The sequence below is a fragment of the Piliocolobus tephrosceles genome, chromosome 3, assembly GCF_002776525.5.
Source record: "Piliocolobus tephrosceles isolate RC106 chromosome 3, ASM277652v3, whole genome shotgun sequence".
Taxonomy (NCBI): Eukaryota; Metazoa; Chordata; class Mammalia; order Primates; family Cercopithecidae; genus Piliocolobus; species Piliocolobus tephrosceles.
This window is the reverse complement of record NC_045436.1, coordinates 106,926,496-106,943,720: the sequence shown is the minus strand read 5'-3', so window position 1 is coordinate 106,943,720 and position 17,225 is coordinate 106,926,496. Positions and strand designations below refer to the sequence as shown.

At 44.3% G+C, this 17,225-nt stretch overlaps 2 protein-coding genes across 11 annotated transcripts in view; one reads left to right on the top strand and one right to left on the bottom strand.

Annotated features, from left to right (window-relative positions):
- Positions 1-1,120: 1,120 nt before the first annotated feature.
- HNRNPDL (heterogeneous nuclear ribonucleoprotein D like) lies at positions 1,121-7,796 on the bottom strand. Of its 8 annotated transcripts, XR_002733687.2 has the most exons (9): positions 7,178-7,759; positions 6,213-6,381; positions 5,953-6,114; positions 5,349-5,480; positions 5,084-5,198; positions 4,361-4,531; positions 3,928-4,020; positions 3,452-3,556; positions 1,121-2,769 (listed from the first exon to the last, which is right to left on the bottom strand). XR_002733687.2 is itself a non-coding variant. In XM_023222458.1 (8 exons), the coding sequence occupies exons 1-7, from the start codon at positions 7,618-7,620 to the stop codon at positions 3,950-3,952; spliced, it is 1,263 nt and encodes a 420-aa protein (XP_023078226.1). In that variant the 5' UTR covers positions 7,621-7,796; the 3' UTR covers positions 1,121-2,769; positions 3,928-3,949. The 8 variants fall into 8 exon arrangements, 5 of the variants coding, with proteins under 5 accessions (XP_023078226.1, XP_023078227.1, XP_023078229.1 ...); XR_002733686.2 differs by having other exon boundaries at positions 3,452-4,020; XR_002733689.2 differs by lacking the exon at positions 4,361-4,531.
- Positions 7,797-8,459: 663 nt separating this feature from the next.
- ENOPH1 (enolase-phosphatase 1) overlaps positions 8,460-17,225 on the top strand; it is a 32,043-nt gene continuing 23,277 nt past the window's right edge. Inside the window, exon 1 of one of the 3 annotated variants that reach the window (XM_023222465.1) lies at positions 8,460-8,589. Coding sequence is in view for 1 of the 3 variants with exons in the window: in XM_023222463.2 (XP_023078231.1) it covers positions 8,762-8,845 (84 nt within the window). In the remaining 2 variants the exon portion in view is untranslated. Of the gene's footprint in view, positions 8,846-17,225 lie in introns of all 3 variants that reach the window. The other 2 variants (XM_023222464.2, XM_023222463.2) reach the window with 2 other exon arrangements.

Genomic DNA, 17,225 nt, shown 5'->3' with positions numbered 1-17,225 from the left:
CCCACCTGAGTACAGAACCATGCCCAGCTAGCTAATTTTTGTATTTTTAGTAGAGTTGGGGTTTTGACATACTGGCCAGGCTGGTCTTGAACTCCTGGACTCAAGCCATCCACCTATCTTGGCCTTCCAAAGTGCTAGGATTACAGGCATGAGCCACTGCGCCCAGCCAACTTAGTCAGCTTTTTAATTGGTGAAGTTTAGCATCCTGTGATTTTTTGAGACAGGGTCTCACTTTGTCAAACAGGGTGGAGTGCAGTGGCACGAACATGACTCACTGCACCCTTCATCTCCCTGGCTCAAGCAATCATCCTGCCTCAGCACAAGTAGCTGGGACTACAGGTGTGCACCACCACATTGAGCTAATTTTTGTAGAGACTAGGGTTTTGCCATGTTGCCTTGGCCTCCCAAAGTGCTTGGGAATACAGGCATGATCTACAGCATGCAGCCTAGCATCCTGAATGACATTAAATCAAATCTTGGTAATGGCAAGTGGCTTAATTGTTCAGATATGCCCTTACATTAAATTTTGTGAAGATTAGTGAGGATCTCTGCTATTATGAAAAGATGCACTGAAGAATAATGGAATAAGCTATGCTTATCCATGCTAGCATCCCAACAGACATCTCATTTTAATAGTCCTCATACTATAAAAATGAGCGAGATTACAGATTAACACGTTAACCAATGAAATCACTAAGGTCTTTTGTTAGGATAACATCACACAGAATTTGGTCTAAACAATGCAAAAGGCAAATACGATGTATGAAAACATATACAAACTTGAGTATTTGTTATAGGTACTTCAGAATTCATTTCTATCCCCTCCCCAATAAACTTGTCCAATTACTTTGTTCTAAATTAATGTTTGGGAATGAGATCTTGATACTAGCTTCACAGTTCATCCAACCTAGGACACTTAGCCTATGAGTATCTACTCAAATTTGCATCAATTGGTGAACTGATAGGCCCTGATATCTGAATTAAATCTAGAGTTCCAAGCCCCTGCAAGAAAAACCAAGTGAATTCTTACTTTCCCTTCAATTCTTTGTAAAACATCTCAATCATCTCTAGGTGTATTTTTTCTCAGTCATACATATCAAGACTTGATTAAAAGTTTGGATTTTGTTTAAAAAGCCTTTATTCATTTTTTGATCAGGGAAAAGGACAATCTCAACGTCAACTTGTCACCTAATCATAAATTGGAACTTACAGGATTCACTACCCTAGACACTGCACCTGATAACACAACTTAAAAATGAACTTCCTTCCGTTCCCTAAAGTTGCATGTTGAATGAACAGAATCCCTTCTAACAGCCAACACTGGTACTTGGCCTAGGTGTGTGTGACAACAAATAGCAAAACAGCAGCAAAAAAAAGGCCAAGAGCATTGTAACTTGATTAGCCCAAGTAGTACAATCATTGTAACCAAGTTGTAAGCACCAAATTAAAAAAAAGAAGGTGGGGCTCATCAGCATAAAAAACACCAGTTTTGTGACATCGCCCGTTGTGTGAAATCAACCACTCTGCCGGCAAACACATCTGCCAATCCCAGTAGCTAACACTGAGGCAAAGGTCCCAAAATCCAACTACACTGAATGCAAAATTCAAAGCTTTTATTCCAGGTCCTCTCAAACCTGGATATAAAACGGCTTCTTTTCAGTGCACCCGGAGGGTCCACTGTAATGACTCAAGTCACATTTGGATTGACTGACACACCTAAGATACCTTTTCCACTATTCCTATGTCTGAGTTCATGCACTGTGTTAAAAACTAATTTACTATCGACTTTTTCTAAACTCACACAGCATTAACAGCTAACTGTAATACAACTTCCTCAGAATGCCCAAACAGAAAACATTTTGTTCAATCTTGTGGTGACTGAGAAAACAACACAACTAAATCTTTTGCCATTTCAAATTTTAATCTAACTTTTGACCACACTCATATCTTTCTACCAAAATCCTTGAGTTATAATTACTTTAAATGCTCTTAAACCCTAGATCCTACCAGTTTTACAGTGCTCCTGTGTGCATCTGAATTTTTATCAAGAATTAAAAGTCATTGTGTTATGATTACAAAGCTTTTACTAGGTGACCACTGATTAAAGCCAAAGTAATCAGCGATTCAAAAATGGCTTTCCAGAGACAGGAACAAAGTAAAAGGAGCTACTAACAATTTTATTACAATCCAGAAGAAACATGGTCTACTAGAAAGCTTCTACTAATCACAACACTTACGTCTTCCTCTCAGGACAGTCTTCAGATAACCAGAGGAGAAAGAACATTGTTCAAAGGTGTGGTAGAAACCTCAGTTAACAGGGAGAAGATGAAGCCTTAAGAGCATAGAATACACCTACAAATTGGGGAAGAGGGTGATGCTGGCTGGCTATTTATAAAGGACCACAGTTTCTCTGTATGAACCAATACTCTCTACAAAATCAACTGTGCCTTAATTATTGCTTATTTTAAATTACATTTTTACAGAGCTATGTAGTACCTGACGCAGAAAAGCAATCACATAAGGAAGCATTTATTTGAAGTTTAACATGAAATGATACAAATAAAATGTGTATAAACAAATCCACATTGAGTCATAACACAGATAGCAAAGGACAAAGTAAAAACAAAGAAAACTAATTGGCAGCTATATACAGTTGGACACAATTGTGTCTTGTACACTAGAAAGTCTTTTACAAAATAATCATCTTAGATCAACAGAAGACCAATCTTCAATGTCGTCCTGCAAGATGGGTTACTTTAACATCTCCTCCTAAAAACAAAAACAAAATACCAATTAGATTTGTGCAACTCTGACAAGCTTTTAAAGGTCCACTTTCATGAATTGTTTTAAGTCCTCACTTTATTCTTTTCTTCAATAATTAAAGATCATATGCATATTTATTGGCAAAATACAGTTTGGGTAGTCAATAAACTCACCCTGGAGTTCCCAAATAATATTAAATTCAAATCTATTCAGGAAAGAATCTGGGAATACAATCTTCCCATATTCACAGGTTCAACTATGCTAGATTAAGGTCTACTAGAAGCATCTCTAGTAACCCAAGTAAAATGCTTTCACAAACACCAATTTCTAATAAGATTATTACAAGAACATAAATTGAATTGTGCATATGATCTTTAATTTATATCCCAGATTTAAAAGTTCTTGTTTTGGTTTGTAGATTTCACTATTAGCTATAAAAAGAAAAAGCAAGCATTAAATCTTAAAAGAATGAACACTTAAAATGAGGCTCCACAATTGAAATACAACACTAAACAGAAGACCAAAATGATTAAGCTGTAAAAAGGCATTTATGTATTTTAACTCCTGTAAAAAACCATTTAAGTTAAGTTTAGACACTTAATCTCCAAAAAGATTAAAAAAGAAGCCAAAGTCTGAAGTTTTCCACTTTAATCTTTACGCTGGTACATGAAGTTGGAAGAGACCATACCACAGGACAGCGTTTTCTGGTGTATGCCTTGCGCTCTGCCCGCAACGTGCGACCCCCAGAGATAGACGTGGTCAGGGTGACACACGGCCTGCAATGAAGTTCCCGCTGGCGGGTACAAACAAGGTATAATGTCAGAGTTAGAAGACAACATTCTTGTTTTCCTTAAGTTGTACCCATTTCAGTACTTTACCTGTTAATAGTTCTAAAATGTTTAATTATTCCTCTAGACCACCTGGTACACAAAAGCAAACAGAAAAACTCTTAAGTTTTTCTGCAATACTAAAGAAAGTGAGATAAGACTTTAAAGTTAAAGATCTATAGACACTTTAGGCAAAACAGGCTCATAAAGCAATTAAAAAAAATCAACAATTTAGTAAAAACAGGCTACATAGTATTTTGTTTTTACGTTTCATTTGTCTATTGATCTTTAAATTAAATTAGACATTTCTACTGTTTTCCTGTACTCTTATACACACCTGTTTTCTCCAATGTTCTCCTTTAGTATGGCTGGTAATTGTTTTGGTGATTGCCACCCCCTCGAGATGCCTTGCCGTAAGTGCTCTGTTGACCTATTTTGAAAACACAGAAATTTCATTAAGATAGTTTTCTACAAAACTGTTTCTTTACAATACACTGAGAAACAATTAAATCTACAAATCTTTGCATGCTAAATAAAAAGTATTAAAATATTAAGATATTTTAACACCCATTATAAGCTAGTCGTAAATCATACATCCTAGTTCATTTATAACCACCAAGCTATGTTAGTATAATCACCCTATGATTGTAACATGCCTCAAACACTTAACTCCAAACAGAAAGCCCATACACACAATTTCAGAACAGGACTGTATGTTAACAATGAATTTTAATACCACTGGTTTATAAAATTAAGTTAAATGTTCTTACCACTGTAGTCTGCATATCCCTGTCCATATCCATAGTTCCCATAGTTATACCCAGTATAATCATATCCGCCATAGCCACTATAGTTTTGATCACCACCATAGGCACTATTGTAATTTCCATATCCTTGATCATAATAGTTATTAAATCCTTGGTTCCAGTTTTGGCCCTGACCTGAAACAATGCACAATGATTGTTAGGAAACAACTTCTGACCCCCAATTCTAACATAAAATGATGAGTTCTTGTCTCTCACTCTGCAAATCTTAAAGGGCAGAATGGACATATATATTGCTTATCTGCTTGAAAAACTATTCTTCCAGCTGTTACAAAAAAAGGGGGCAGAAAGTCCAATTGTGCCAGTATCAAACTTCCTAAATTTAATGAAAAATCATTCAATTTTCCATTAAAGCTGAAGACAGGTATACTGTTCTTTTTAAAACAAGGACTCCTGCCCAAGAAAACCTACCACGCCATGGTGCATCATGTAATGGTACACTTTTCCTGTCAGTGATGACACTAATTGTCAAAGTGACCATACTTTTAGCAGTTTTTTGAAACCAGTGAGCTCACAACAAAAACCACCACACACAACCCCCACTAAGCTGAACGTTTTCCTCCCGTTGGAATTGTTTTAAGTTTAAAGTTTTAGTTTCATACAGAACTACTCATATTTAGCAGTATACAGCTTAAACCATGGAGTCATATTCCAAGAATTAAGTCTCACCTCGGCCACGACCCCTCGTACCACCTCGGCCACCAGCCGCAGCACCTCTTCCACCTTTTTGTTGTTGCTGTTGCTGCCTATATACCTCTTTGGGTTGTGCAACTTTGATTTCACACTATAAACAAATTAAAAAACACGAAAATAGAATTTTTACCCGAGTTGTAAAATTTAATCATTTTTCTCACATTGAGAAATTTCAAAAAATAAAAGATAAAAAAAAAAGAAAACCTTAAAATTTTCATTTAAAGTACTTAAATGGCTTTACCTTCCCAGAACCAATTTGATGGTATCTGCTTTCTAACAATTTTTTTACTGGCTCTTCATCGGTGTATGTGATAAAACAAAATCCTCTTCTTTCATTTGTTTTTGTATCCATGGGAAGTTCAATATTTTCAATCTGAAATCGAGATGCACACTCAAGGTCATCCCATAATTGTAAAATGCTACCAGAGTGTCAGAATGCCACAGGTACTTTTCAGGCTTCAACTTAAACATGTTATTCTTATCAGGTGACTTCTATACAGACATCACTGCTTTATGATCAACATCAACCTTCAGTGATTTGTTGTATATTTGAAGCAATTGAGACAAAAACAAAACATCCTTTAATATTATTTTGTACCCCAAAGATGCCACTAGCTAACAAGTCCAAACACCGACCACATTTAGGTGCCCATGTTTTGGCTAAATTAGATAGTTGGGTTTCCATCAGAGCAGCAATCAAATCAAGGTACAGTCCCTGGAAGCGACTTGAGCAGTCATTTAATCCTACCCTCACACGAAACATGAATCTGCCCTGTATAAATCGGACCAGGATTAAATATTTTATAAACACATCAAGCTTAACTTGTGTAAACATAATCACACACCTCTCCAAAGGCTCCAAAATATTCTTTAATTTGTTCTTCAGAAGTATCCGGGCTCAATCCACCCACAAAAACCTTTTTGGGGGGTTCTTTCCCTTTCAAAGCTTTGGCCCTTTTGGGATCTATCAATTTGCCATCCAGTTTGTGTTCTTTCAGTTCCAAAACCTACAAGACAGATTTATTTAATCTGACAGCAGCATATAACCCCCAGAAAAATGTGCACAACACCACAAAAGCAGCACAATGCAAAACACAGTTCCTACCTTATCAACACTAGCAGCATCTTTGAAAAGCACAAATCCAAATCCTCTTGATCTCCCAGTGACTGGATCTGTTTTAATTGTGCAGTCTACAACTTCCCCAAATCGAGACAAATACTCTGTCAGATCTTTTTTGCTTGTATCCCAGCTCAAGCCTCCAATAAACATTTTACTAGAAATAAAAGGTTTTTTAAAAAATTAGCAATGACTCAAATGATCCTTCAGTTCTGGAATTAAATCGTGGAATAAAAACAGGGACATTTACCCCCTAAGTGTAAGCAATTTAATCCATGTTTACATTTAATCTATGTCACAAAAAAATCCCAATTTCCCAACAAAGTTACTCAAACCAGCGGACAGCTCGCTCTCCGCACTACATAAAGCAAAACTCAAAGGAGACCAATAAAATATAATAGTAAAGGTTCTGCCCAGATTCCTTCAGATAGAAGGCCCAACTTCTTAGATGAATCCCTCACATCTTATCTTAGATCCATCCTCGTCCTCAGCTGTCAAGCCAACGTTCCACCCAGAGAACTCATCAATCATAATACATTTTGTGAATCTGGGTACCAGTAGCCTGCTTGTGCCCTGAGAGTCCTCTAAAACTCTTCCCAGGAAAATCGCGCCGAGTGGTAACAGAGACACAATGTAGAGGCGGCGGCAGCTGCAGCGAGCGGCGCTGGGAGGCCGGCCCCTCCCCCTCGGGTCCCACGCGGCGCCTGCGCGCTCGGGACACAGACGCCGCCGCCCTCCTCCTCCAACCCCTCCGCCCTTCCCCCACTCTCCCCGGGTCTCTCCAGTCACCCCCTCGATCTCTTACTTTCCTCTTCCCTCCAAGCTAGTGGGGCCCAGAAGGCACGCGGGGAAGCGACTCCGAGAAAGAATGGGGGCAGCGCGCGGCTCAGGAGGGACGAAGGGCGCGTGCGGCGCGCTGGGGGAGGGGGAGCGGGGGAAGAAGCGTGCGGTACCCGTCATCCTGCTGATTCTTGCTCGCGTTGATCTTGGATCCCTCTGCGAATTCTTCTATGTTGCTGTACTCGTTCATATCCTCCATAGTGGCGGAGCTGTCGGCAGGGGGGTGCTGGCGCGCAGTCCGGGTCGCGGTAGCAGCGGCGGCGGAGCGTTGTATGGAGCTGGATTTAAAATGGCGGCGGAAGAGATCCGGGCGCCGCCTGCGCCCTCCCTTTATAGTCGCCCCGCCCGCCAATCGGGAGGGCTGCTGGGCGGTGACGTGGCGCTGGGCCCGGCGCGCCCCCTGCCGGGCGGAGCTGGGAGCGAGTGAAGGGAGGAGCGGGGCTAGCTGCCGCGGCGCCCGCGGCCGCCAATGGGAGAGGCTGCGGGAGGCTAAAGTAGCGGGAGCGGAGGGGAACAATGGCGGCGGCACATGGGAAAGCCGGGGCGGGACCTCCATCGCGGCCCTCCCGGCAAGGAGAGAGGCCACGCGTGAGGTGACGCGGGCTTGGGAGAAGAGAAGAATCAGAAGAGAAAAACGAAGGGGCGTAAAGTCCTGGGGTCAGCAGTCCCGAACAGAGCCGACGCAGGGCCACAGTCCCTCTTGCCTTGGGAGCCTTTGTCTCTGGCGTCCGGTCCAGCCCACTCCTACCAAAGAGCCGTGAACCCCGCCTTTTTCTCCCCTCGGTTCGCCAGTGCGGAGCCGCTGCAGCGGCCGCTGCTACCGGCTAGCACCGCGGCCGGGCTACTCCGGAAAAAGGCGGACTGCGCCCGGCGCTGGCGACTGAGGCGGCGAGCGCGCTCGCCCGCCGCGCGCACGCGTGTTTTGTCCTCGAGCTGGCAGGAACCAGCCGAACAGGAAGCGGGCGCGCGACGGCCCCTCCGGGCAGCGCAGCGCGGGCGTCTCTTCCGCTGTGGCCACTGGCGCGCGGGCCGAGGGGGCGCAGCGAGGCCTCCTGGCTGATCGGCCGAAGCCCGAGCCCCGCGCGGCCTCTCTGGCAGGCTGAGGCCGGGAGGAGGGGCGGAGGCTGGCCAGATGACTGTATCTATGCAAAGACGGAGGCGGTGGGCGGGGAGGGGGCTGGATGCAGTAGAGGGCAAGGGGCACTCACATCCCCGGCGCGCCACTCGCGGGGCTCCCTTCTGCACGTGCCCCGGGCCTCTCCCGCTCGCTCAACCTGTCTGCGGAGGGCGCGCTCTCGAGCACCCTGCTCCCGCGTTCGCTTCTTTGTTCCCGCCCACGCGAGGCCCATTTTGACGGATCGCGTTCGAAGCCCGACAGCGACCAATCGGTGCTGGGCCTTCGCCCTCCCCGCCCCGCCGAACCCGGCACGGCCCGCCCCTTTTCCTGCCCACGTGGTCTCGGGCTCCTGCCCCGTCCTGCTCACGAGTTCAGGGGCTCCTGGGCCGCCGCCTTTTCTAGTTCCAGGTGTGTAGAGGTGTTCTCTTCCCTACGCGCGGCGGGCTGCACTTGGTCGCTGGCTCCAACATCGCGCGGGGCCATCGGAAGCCCAGGACGGTACCGGGGGCCGCAGCCGCAGCCGGCGCCGCCCTCCACCCTCCCTGACTGCAGGCCGAGTCCCGTAGCATCCGGTAGGGAAATGGTCGTGCTTTCGGTCCCCGCCGAAGTCACCGTGATCCTGTTAGATATCGAAGGTACCACAACCCCGATTGCTTTCGTGAAGGTGAGGGGCGGAAGGGAGCGGGGATGTTACTTTTCCTTAAAAACAGTTATTATTTTTTTCTAAGTATTGCAGGCAGGCCTTGCATTGGAGACGAGGGTTAGGAGAGGCGATGTGGCTTTGCCTCTTCTGTGGAATGGGGAGGGAGGAGAGAAAGCCTGCGGCGGGTTGCGGGGATGCTTTTCCTCGCGGCACTAGCTTCTCCCTCCCCCGCCCTTGGGCTCGGTTGGATCCAGACGGGTGGGAAGGGATGGAAGTTGATGCTAAAAATCGCCGAAGGGCAGGTAAGCTGGGGCGGGGTGTGACCGTGTGGGCCTCCCCACCCGGCAGGTGTGCATCTGGTCACTTTTGCCGGTGAGCGCAGCCTTTCTGCTCCGTCGGGCCTGTTGTGGCAGCGGCAGCGATTTAATGGTCCTTGAAGCTTCTAATCTCAAAATGGAAAGACTGAAGTGTCAAGATGAGTCTTCAGGTGGCCCTGGTGTCGGGCAATCAAGGTTCCTCTTTGCCCCTTCCCACTCTTGCTGTTAGTGGCCAAACTACACGCTGTATTATTTTACTCTGTTAGGCTCTGTGGTCCACAACGCTGATTTTCTTGAACGATAGGACACGTTTAGATTCCGTTCACTTTCCTCAGAAAATCGTAGACGCTTAAAGCTCTTATCCAGAGCATTCCTTCTAGGATGTCGTTGTGAACCAGCACTTGTCTGCACCTCAGCTTACATACAACTTAGCGGATTCCTTCTTTGTTCTTTGTCTGTTAGAATAAGTAAATATGAAATGTTACTTTAATTTTTGAAAGAATTCCTCAGGCCTTGTCTTTTTATTTGGCTCCCTGAGGTTTAAGAATTCATTGCAGGCCGGGCGCGGTGGTTCACACCTGTAATCCCAGCACTTTGGAAGACTGAGGCGGGCGGATCACGAGGTCAGGAGATCGAGACCATCCTGGCTAACACGATGAAACCCAGTCTCTACTAAAAATACAAAAAATTAGCCGGGCGTGGTGGTGGGCGCCTGTAGTCCCAGCTACTCGGGAGGCTGAGGCAGGAGAATGGCGTGAACCCGGGAGGCAGAGCTTGCAGTGGGCTGAGTTGGTGCCACTGCACTCCAGCCTGGGCGTCAGAGCGAGACTACGTCTCAAAAAAAAAAAAAAAAAAGAATCCATTGTAGATGCAAGTACTTCTTAGAGGTGCTTGCATACACAATCATAGTCGAGATATACAAAGTATATTACAAAGTAGGAAAAATCCATCTTCCGAGAAACTGAGCAGCTTGAGTTTTAAATTCTATTTTAGTTTCCATTTTTTAAAAAAAATTAACTGTGAATGAGGCTTTTTTTTTTTTTCTTTGAGACAATCTCACTCTGTTGCCCAGGCTGGAGTGGAGTGGAGTGCAGTGGTGCGATCACAGCTAACTGCAGCCTCGACCTCGCTGGGCTTAGGGCATCCTCCTGCCCCAGCCTCTGGAGTAGTTGGGACGGAAGGGAGAGCCACCATGCCTGGCTAATTTTGTATTTTTTGTAGAGCCGGGGTTTTGCCCTGTTGCCCAGGCTAGTCTGGAATTCTTGGCCTCCCAAAGTGCTGGGATTACAGGCATGAGCTAAGGCGCCTGGCCTGAATGAGTTTCTTGATGTAGGTTATAATATAAAATCCATGTATGCTTTTAGGACACCAAACATAACAACCACTTAAAATTCTTTTAAAAGAATCAGTACCTTGACATCTTAGCATAGGTTCAGAAGAAATCGAGTTTAGCATTTTCTCCACGGTTTTAATTTTTGTTTTGAGGCGGAGTCTTGCTCTGTCACCCAGGCTGGAGTGCAGTGGCGTGAGCTCAGCTCCCTGCAACCTCTGCCTCCCAGCTTCAAGCGATTCTTCTGTTCCAGCCTCTCCAGTAGCTGGGATTACAGACATGTGCCACCACGTCCAGCTAATTTTTGTATTTTTAGTAGAAAGACGGTTTCACCAGGCTGGTCTCGAACTCCTGACCTCAAGGGATCCACCCACCTCAGCCTCCCAAAGTGCTGGGATTACAGGCATGAACCATGGCGCCCGGCCTCTTCCCCACATTTTGTTTTGTTTTGTTTGAGACAGAGTCTTGTTCTGTCTCCCAGGCTGGAGTACAGTGGTGCACCTCCACCTCCCGGGTTCAAGGGAGTACAGTGGTGCACCTCTGCCTCCCGCCCCAAGCAATTCTGGTGCGTCAGCCTTCTGAGTAGCTGAGATTAGAGATGTGCACCACCACGCCCGGCTAATTTTTGTATTTTTAGTAGAGACACAGTTTTGCTATGTTGGTCAGGCTGGTCTGACCTCAGGTGATCCGCCCGCTTCGGCCTCCCAAGAGTGCTGGGATTACAGGCGGGAGCACCACGCCTGACCTTCTTCACGTTTTTAATCACACAAGAGACCTCTGCGGAAAATTTCAGGACAAATACTGATGATTGATTAATTTCCTTTTTTTGGATTGTGACAGAGTAACCGCTTTCTTGGTTTTCAGAGAAAAAAGGAGTCCTCATTTTTGTTATTTATAGTTAACAGCTCACTCGTTCCATTCTGGCTTCTCAGAACCTTCAGTATCATACATATATACACACATACACACTTTATGAGATTTCAAGAGAGTGACATTTCACAAATGTACCTGAACAAAAAACTTAGTAGAGTATCTCAGTGACTAATCTTTTAAACACCTTTTAAAGAGATGCTGAGTTACGTTCTTGAATCTGAGTGCGGACGGAGAGGTTGAGCATGGGAGTTGAAAGATAATCTACTTGGAGCTTTAAAGTCAGAGTAGGTGTGTGAACTTGTAGTCCTTCCTCCTGTGGAATGATGGAAGGAAACATTGAGTACTGTATACATGCAGTACTCAATCCTTGACTCATTCTAAAAGACCATTTACTTAGGATGGAACTAAGGCTCTGAAAAGTTGAAGAAGATGCCTGGGATTTGAACTCAGATTGTCTTATTCATAAAAACTCTTATTTTTTCCATTATTGCACTCAGCCTTGGAAATGGGACCCTCCTGTTTGTCCTGTCTCCTTTGCTTGGCTGCTGTGTATGTTAAATGACACAGTTAGTGTGAGAGTCCTTTAATCAATGTGAAGTACTGTGCTATAAAAGTATATGGTAACAAGCCTGGTGCAGTAGCTCAGGCATGTAATCCCAGCACTTTGGGAGGACAAAGCAGGTGGATCTCTTGAGGTCAGGAGTTCAAGGCCAGCCTGGCCAACATGGTGAAAGCCAGTCTCTACTAAAAATACAAAAATTAGACCAGGCGTGGTAGCTCATAATCCCAGCCCTTTGGGAGGCCGAGATGGGTGGATCACTGAGGTCAGGAGTTCAAGACCAGGCTGGTCAACATGGGGAAACACTGTCTCTACTAAAAATGCAAAAATTAGCCAGGCATGGTGGTGGGCACCTGTAATCCCAGCTACTCAGGAAGCTGAGGCAAGAGAATCACTTGAACTCGGGAGGCAGAGGTTGCAGTGAGCCGAGATTGTGCCACTCCCTTCCAGCCTGAGCAACAGAGCAAGACTCTGTCTCAAAAAAAAAAAAAGAAAAAAATTAATAATTCAAAAATTAGCTGGGCATGGTAGCGCACACCTGTAATCCCAGCTACTGGGGAGGCTGAGGTGGGAGAATCGCTTGAACCTGGGAGGCAGCAGTTGCAGTGAGCTGAGATCGTGCCACTGCACTCCAACCTGGGTGAAAGAGCGAGACTCTGTCTTAAAAAAGTGTATGGTAACACATTTTCAGTTTATACCACATCTTTGTGTCTTGCCTTAGGATCACTGCAACTTGTTGGGAGTAGAGCTGCAGCAGAGCTCAGTTTTCCTTAGATGTTCCCGCTGCATCTAAGTCCACCACTACCATCCTTGCCCTTTACCACAGGACACATACCTCTGGTGTTTGTTCTTTTTTGTTTTTATTTTTCTGAGACCAGGTCTGCCTCTGTCCCCCAGGCTGGAATACAGTGGCACGATCACAACTCGCCGCAGCCTTGCCCTCCCAGGCTTAAACAATCCTCCTACCTCAGTCTCCTGAGTAGCTGGGACCACAAGTGTGCACCACCACGCCCAGCTAACTTATTTTTATTTTTCATAGAGACGGGGTTTCACGGTGTTGCCCAGACTGGTCTCAAACTCCTGAACTCAAACAATCCTCCCTTCACGGCCTCCCAGAGTGCTGGGATTATAGGCATGTGCCACCATGTCCAGCTAATTTTGAAAATTTTTTGCAGAGATGGGGTCTCACTGGGTTGTTCAGGCTGGTAAAGCATTTTTAGAAATAGTGAATTCATTCTTGATTACTTAACAGTGCTTATAATTTATGTCCTCTTATATTCTAATAATGTATTTTAGAAGATAATAATTGGGGAGTGTTGCAGTTGACATCTTTCTTATGAAAACTGCTATATTAAATTATGGTCTTTCTAGGAAGGCAGCTTGAAGTCTGATAGTTATCTCCCAACTTTGGTTAAACATCCATTTGATAAGTATTATTACTTCTGTTATTGCCAGCATTGAGAAGTGTATGATGTGCACTCTGCCCACACGATGAAACAGCTAGAATAAAGCCTACAAGGGATGACAAACTGGAAGCATTCTTCTACCTGTCCTATTTATTACTGACACCAGTAACTGTAATAGGGTCTCTTTCCCTATCTCCATTCAGTCTATGGATGTAGGCTTTTTCATCCACAAGGATGGGTTACGGATATGTGTTGTTTATAAAGGTGGTGATGAAGGTTAAATGCAAAAGCCTTTGAAAATTATGAAGTCCTATAGAAACACTGATTATAATGCAGGAAGTATCAGACTGGAGAGGAAATAGAAAGTACTTATGAAGGAAGGATTGGTAAGGAAAAGAGGGAACTTACATTTCCTGAAACCTACCATGTTTCCAATTACTTCCACCATGTTTACTCCCAGTTAGTCTGCTCCTTATTGCCCTACCTAGAGATACGTTAAAAATAAGATGCAGGCCGGGCGCGGTGGCTCAAGCCTGTAATCCCAGCACTTTGGGAGGCTGAGACGGGCGGATCACGAGGTCAGGAGATTGAGACCATCCTGGCTAACACGGTGAAACCCCATCTCTACTAAAAAATACAAAAAACTAGCCGGGCGAGGTGGCGGGTGCCTGTAGTCCTAGCTACTCGGAGGCTGAGGCAGGAGAATGGCATAAACCCGGGAGGCGGAGCTTGCAGTGAGCTGAGATCGCGCCACTGCACTCCAGCCCGGGCGACAGAGCGAGACTCCGTCACAAAAAAAAAATAATAATAATAAGATGCAGGATATTGTTGATCTCTAAGAATTTGTGGAAGCACTGGAATGGCAGATAAGTAGTTATTGATGGGTTGATAAACCACTGCCCCCTTCTCCCCAACCTTTTCTACTGCTTAGGGCAGTGTTTCCCAACTACATTCATGGTAGTATGTGAGAGGATTTTTGTTGACTCGGCTTGAAACAAGGTGAGGAGTCTTTGGAGAATTACCGTCTTGCGTATATCAAGAGGTGGATAGAGCCTTAGCCTTGGTGGTTCACTCCTGTAATCCTAGGACTTTGGAAAGCCGAGGTGAGAGGATTGCTTGAGTCTAGGAGTTGAAGACCAGCCTGGGCAACGTAGCACGACCTTGTCTCTACTAAAAATAAAAAAAGTTAGCCAGGTGTAGTGGCATGTGCCTGTGATCCCAGCTACTCAGGAGGCCGAGGTAGAAGGATCATTTGAGTCCGGGAGGTCAAGGCTGCAGTAAGCCATGATCATGCCACTGCAGTCCAGCCTGGATGACAAAGCAAGACCCTGTCTCAAAAAAAAAAAAAAAAAAAGGTAGATACAAAGCACCTCTAGCCTCCTCTGGAAGGAAACTGTCCCATCTAGCTGGGAGGGGCCTCACCTAGGATTTAGGAGACCTGGGCTGCCTACCACACGAGCCTTAGATAATCTGCTCACCCAGCCACCTGTTAGTTCCCTAAAGCTGAGACTGTCATGTTCATCCTGCTCTCACACAGAATATGTCGTCGTCATCATCATCATCATCGTTGGAACCGAAGGAATCTGCATTAAGTAAATAATTCAGGCTGGGCACAGTGGCCCACCCCTGTAATCCGAACGCTTTGGGAGGCAAAGGTTGGAGGATCACTTGAAGCTAGGAGTTTGAGACCAGCCTGGGCAACATAGCAAGACCATGTCTTAAAAAAAAATTATAAAAATAGAAAGCACCTCTGGCCTTGATTTCTGGTTCTTTATTTTTCTAGAACCTTCAGTATTATAGCATTAGCATAATCTTTCCAGCCTAATCAATCCTTCTTTCCTTTCCCTCACATTTAATTGAATACCTGTCTTGTTTCAGGATATGGTAGGGATCCAGAGTCCTTAAGACCCAACCGTCACCCTCAGGGAACCTAGAAAGGAAGACAGTTACATAAATAGGTTACCTTTGCACAATCAAAGTCCTCTGTAGTCTCCCATTGGCTGTGAGATGAGACTTCAACAAATTGGGTTTTCCAACTTTCTATCCCTCTCTTCCTTTACACTTTACATAGCTGAACATGCACATTCCAGTCATGCCCTTTCTTGCTGCCACCATTCTTCCAACTTGGAATGTCATACCTTTTCCTCCCCAAGTGTGGGGCTCATGCACTCATGAACTTAAAAAAAAATTACTTATTGAGCTAAGCTGTGGGAATATGGAAGTAAGAGCTACCTCTGCTTCTAAAGGACCTATTTAAGCACGTCCTCTGCACTCATTGCCAGTACCATGTGTAGTATTTGCTGCTGGAGCCAGTAGCTGACTTGTGATGTTGGATGTGTGTCCTCTTTTCCAGGCTATATGGAAGGCTCCTAAGGGCAAGGACCAGAGCCTCACATAGTGCTAACATATCAGGCATGCCATACAGGCTGGGTGATGGTGATATGCATTCTGGAATGGGTTGGGAGGGACTGGGATTCAGTTTCTTCCACACTCTACAATCCTTGCTATTTCAGATTTCCTCAAGGTGGTACTTTATTATATTTGGATGATTTAACTAAAAGTGTTTCTAGAGTGGCATTGGAATTCATTGACTCAACATTTCCAAAACCTACAAGTTTTAGAGGATGAAACCAGTTGATAATGGAAATTAAATGTCATAAAAGAGAAAATTTTATTTACAAAATTAAGATAAAAAGTGAAATATGTTATTCTATAGAAACTTGCATCTGTTAATGTAAGACTAGAGGAAAGGTTTTTCTACCCTCCCCAAATATTCTTCCTGGAAAATTAGTTCACCTTGATTATAAAATTGCAGATAAAGAAGAGTATGATATAGAGAGCGAAAGCCCTGATATGCTCCTACCACCCAGAGGTGACCATTAAGAATTTGGTGAATATTCCTTCTGTTTTTTTCCCTAGGTACACAGTAAAGTCATAGAGATCTTTGAAAGATACATAGTCAGACTGATTGAGTAAAAGGGGTTGGACATGGTGGCTCACACCTGTAATCCCAGCACTTTGGAAGGCCGAGGCGAGGAGATTACTTGAGTCCAGCAGTTCAAGACCAGCCTGGGCAACAACATAGGGAAACCCCATCTCTACAAAGAATAAAAAATTGGCTGGACATGGTGGTGTGCACCTATAATCCCAGCTACTCAGGAGGCTGACGTGGGAGGATCACTTGAGCCCAGGAGGTACACTGTGGTGAGCCGTGATTGTGCCACTGCACTCCAGCCTGGGTGACAGAGCTGGAATGCAGTGGCATGATCAAAAAAATAAATAACAGTTTTTAAAAGGGGCACTAATTTTAAGCTATAACCCCTGTATTTTAAATACATAGGCTGGATTTTATCTTGCTCGTACAGACTTAAAATGATACCCTGTGTTTAGCCCTGAAAAGTGCTTACTACTTTGTCTGATGGTTCTTAACATTTTCTATCCTTACAGCTTACCCTGTGTTACCACTTCACTAAATAAAAAAAAGTATTCTTTTTTACAATAAAAGGTTATTTCTATATGAAACTTTGAATTTCACATTTATCAACTCTTTTGATTTTCAAAATTGGTTTTGGTGGAGGTGCAGGTCAGAAGAGGAATGGAAACCAACCCGCCCTAATCCTATTGGACCATTTTCCCATCAGCTCACTAAAGAGTTGTGTGGAAACTTGGTAGCTTTATCCTCAGAGGCCCTTCTGGCTCCTCTCTGGACCTTTCCCAGGTGACACCATTTCAGGAAAATGCGTTTCTTTTCGAAGACAGAACATGTTTAGGACAGAAGGGGGTTGTTTGCCTTCTACGTATGTGCATGAGGGGTTCATTTCTTAGCTTGATTTTCTTTCCAGTGATTCATGATGTGACCTTCTAACAAGTTCGTTTTCTTTTTTTTTTTTTTTTTTTTTTTTTTTTTTTTTTTTTT

Excerpts from the sequence above, each read along its gene's own strand:
- HNRNPDL (XM_023222458.1), bottom strand. The coding sequence starts at position 7,620 with ATGGAGGTCCCGCCCCGGCTTTCCCATGTGCCGCCGCCATTGTTCCCC. Across the intron at positions 5,481-5,952 it reads ATTTTGGAGCCTTTGGAGAG|ATTGAAAATATTGAACTTCC; the intron begins GTGTGTGATTAT and ends TCTCGATTTCAG. Across the intron at positions 4,532-5,083 it reads TACGAGGGGTCGTGGCCGAG|GTCAGGGCCAAAACTGGAAC; the intron begins GTGAGACTTAAT and ends GCATTGTTTCAG.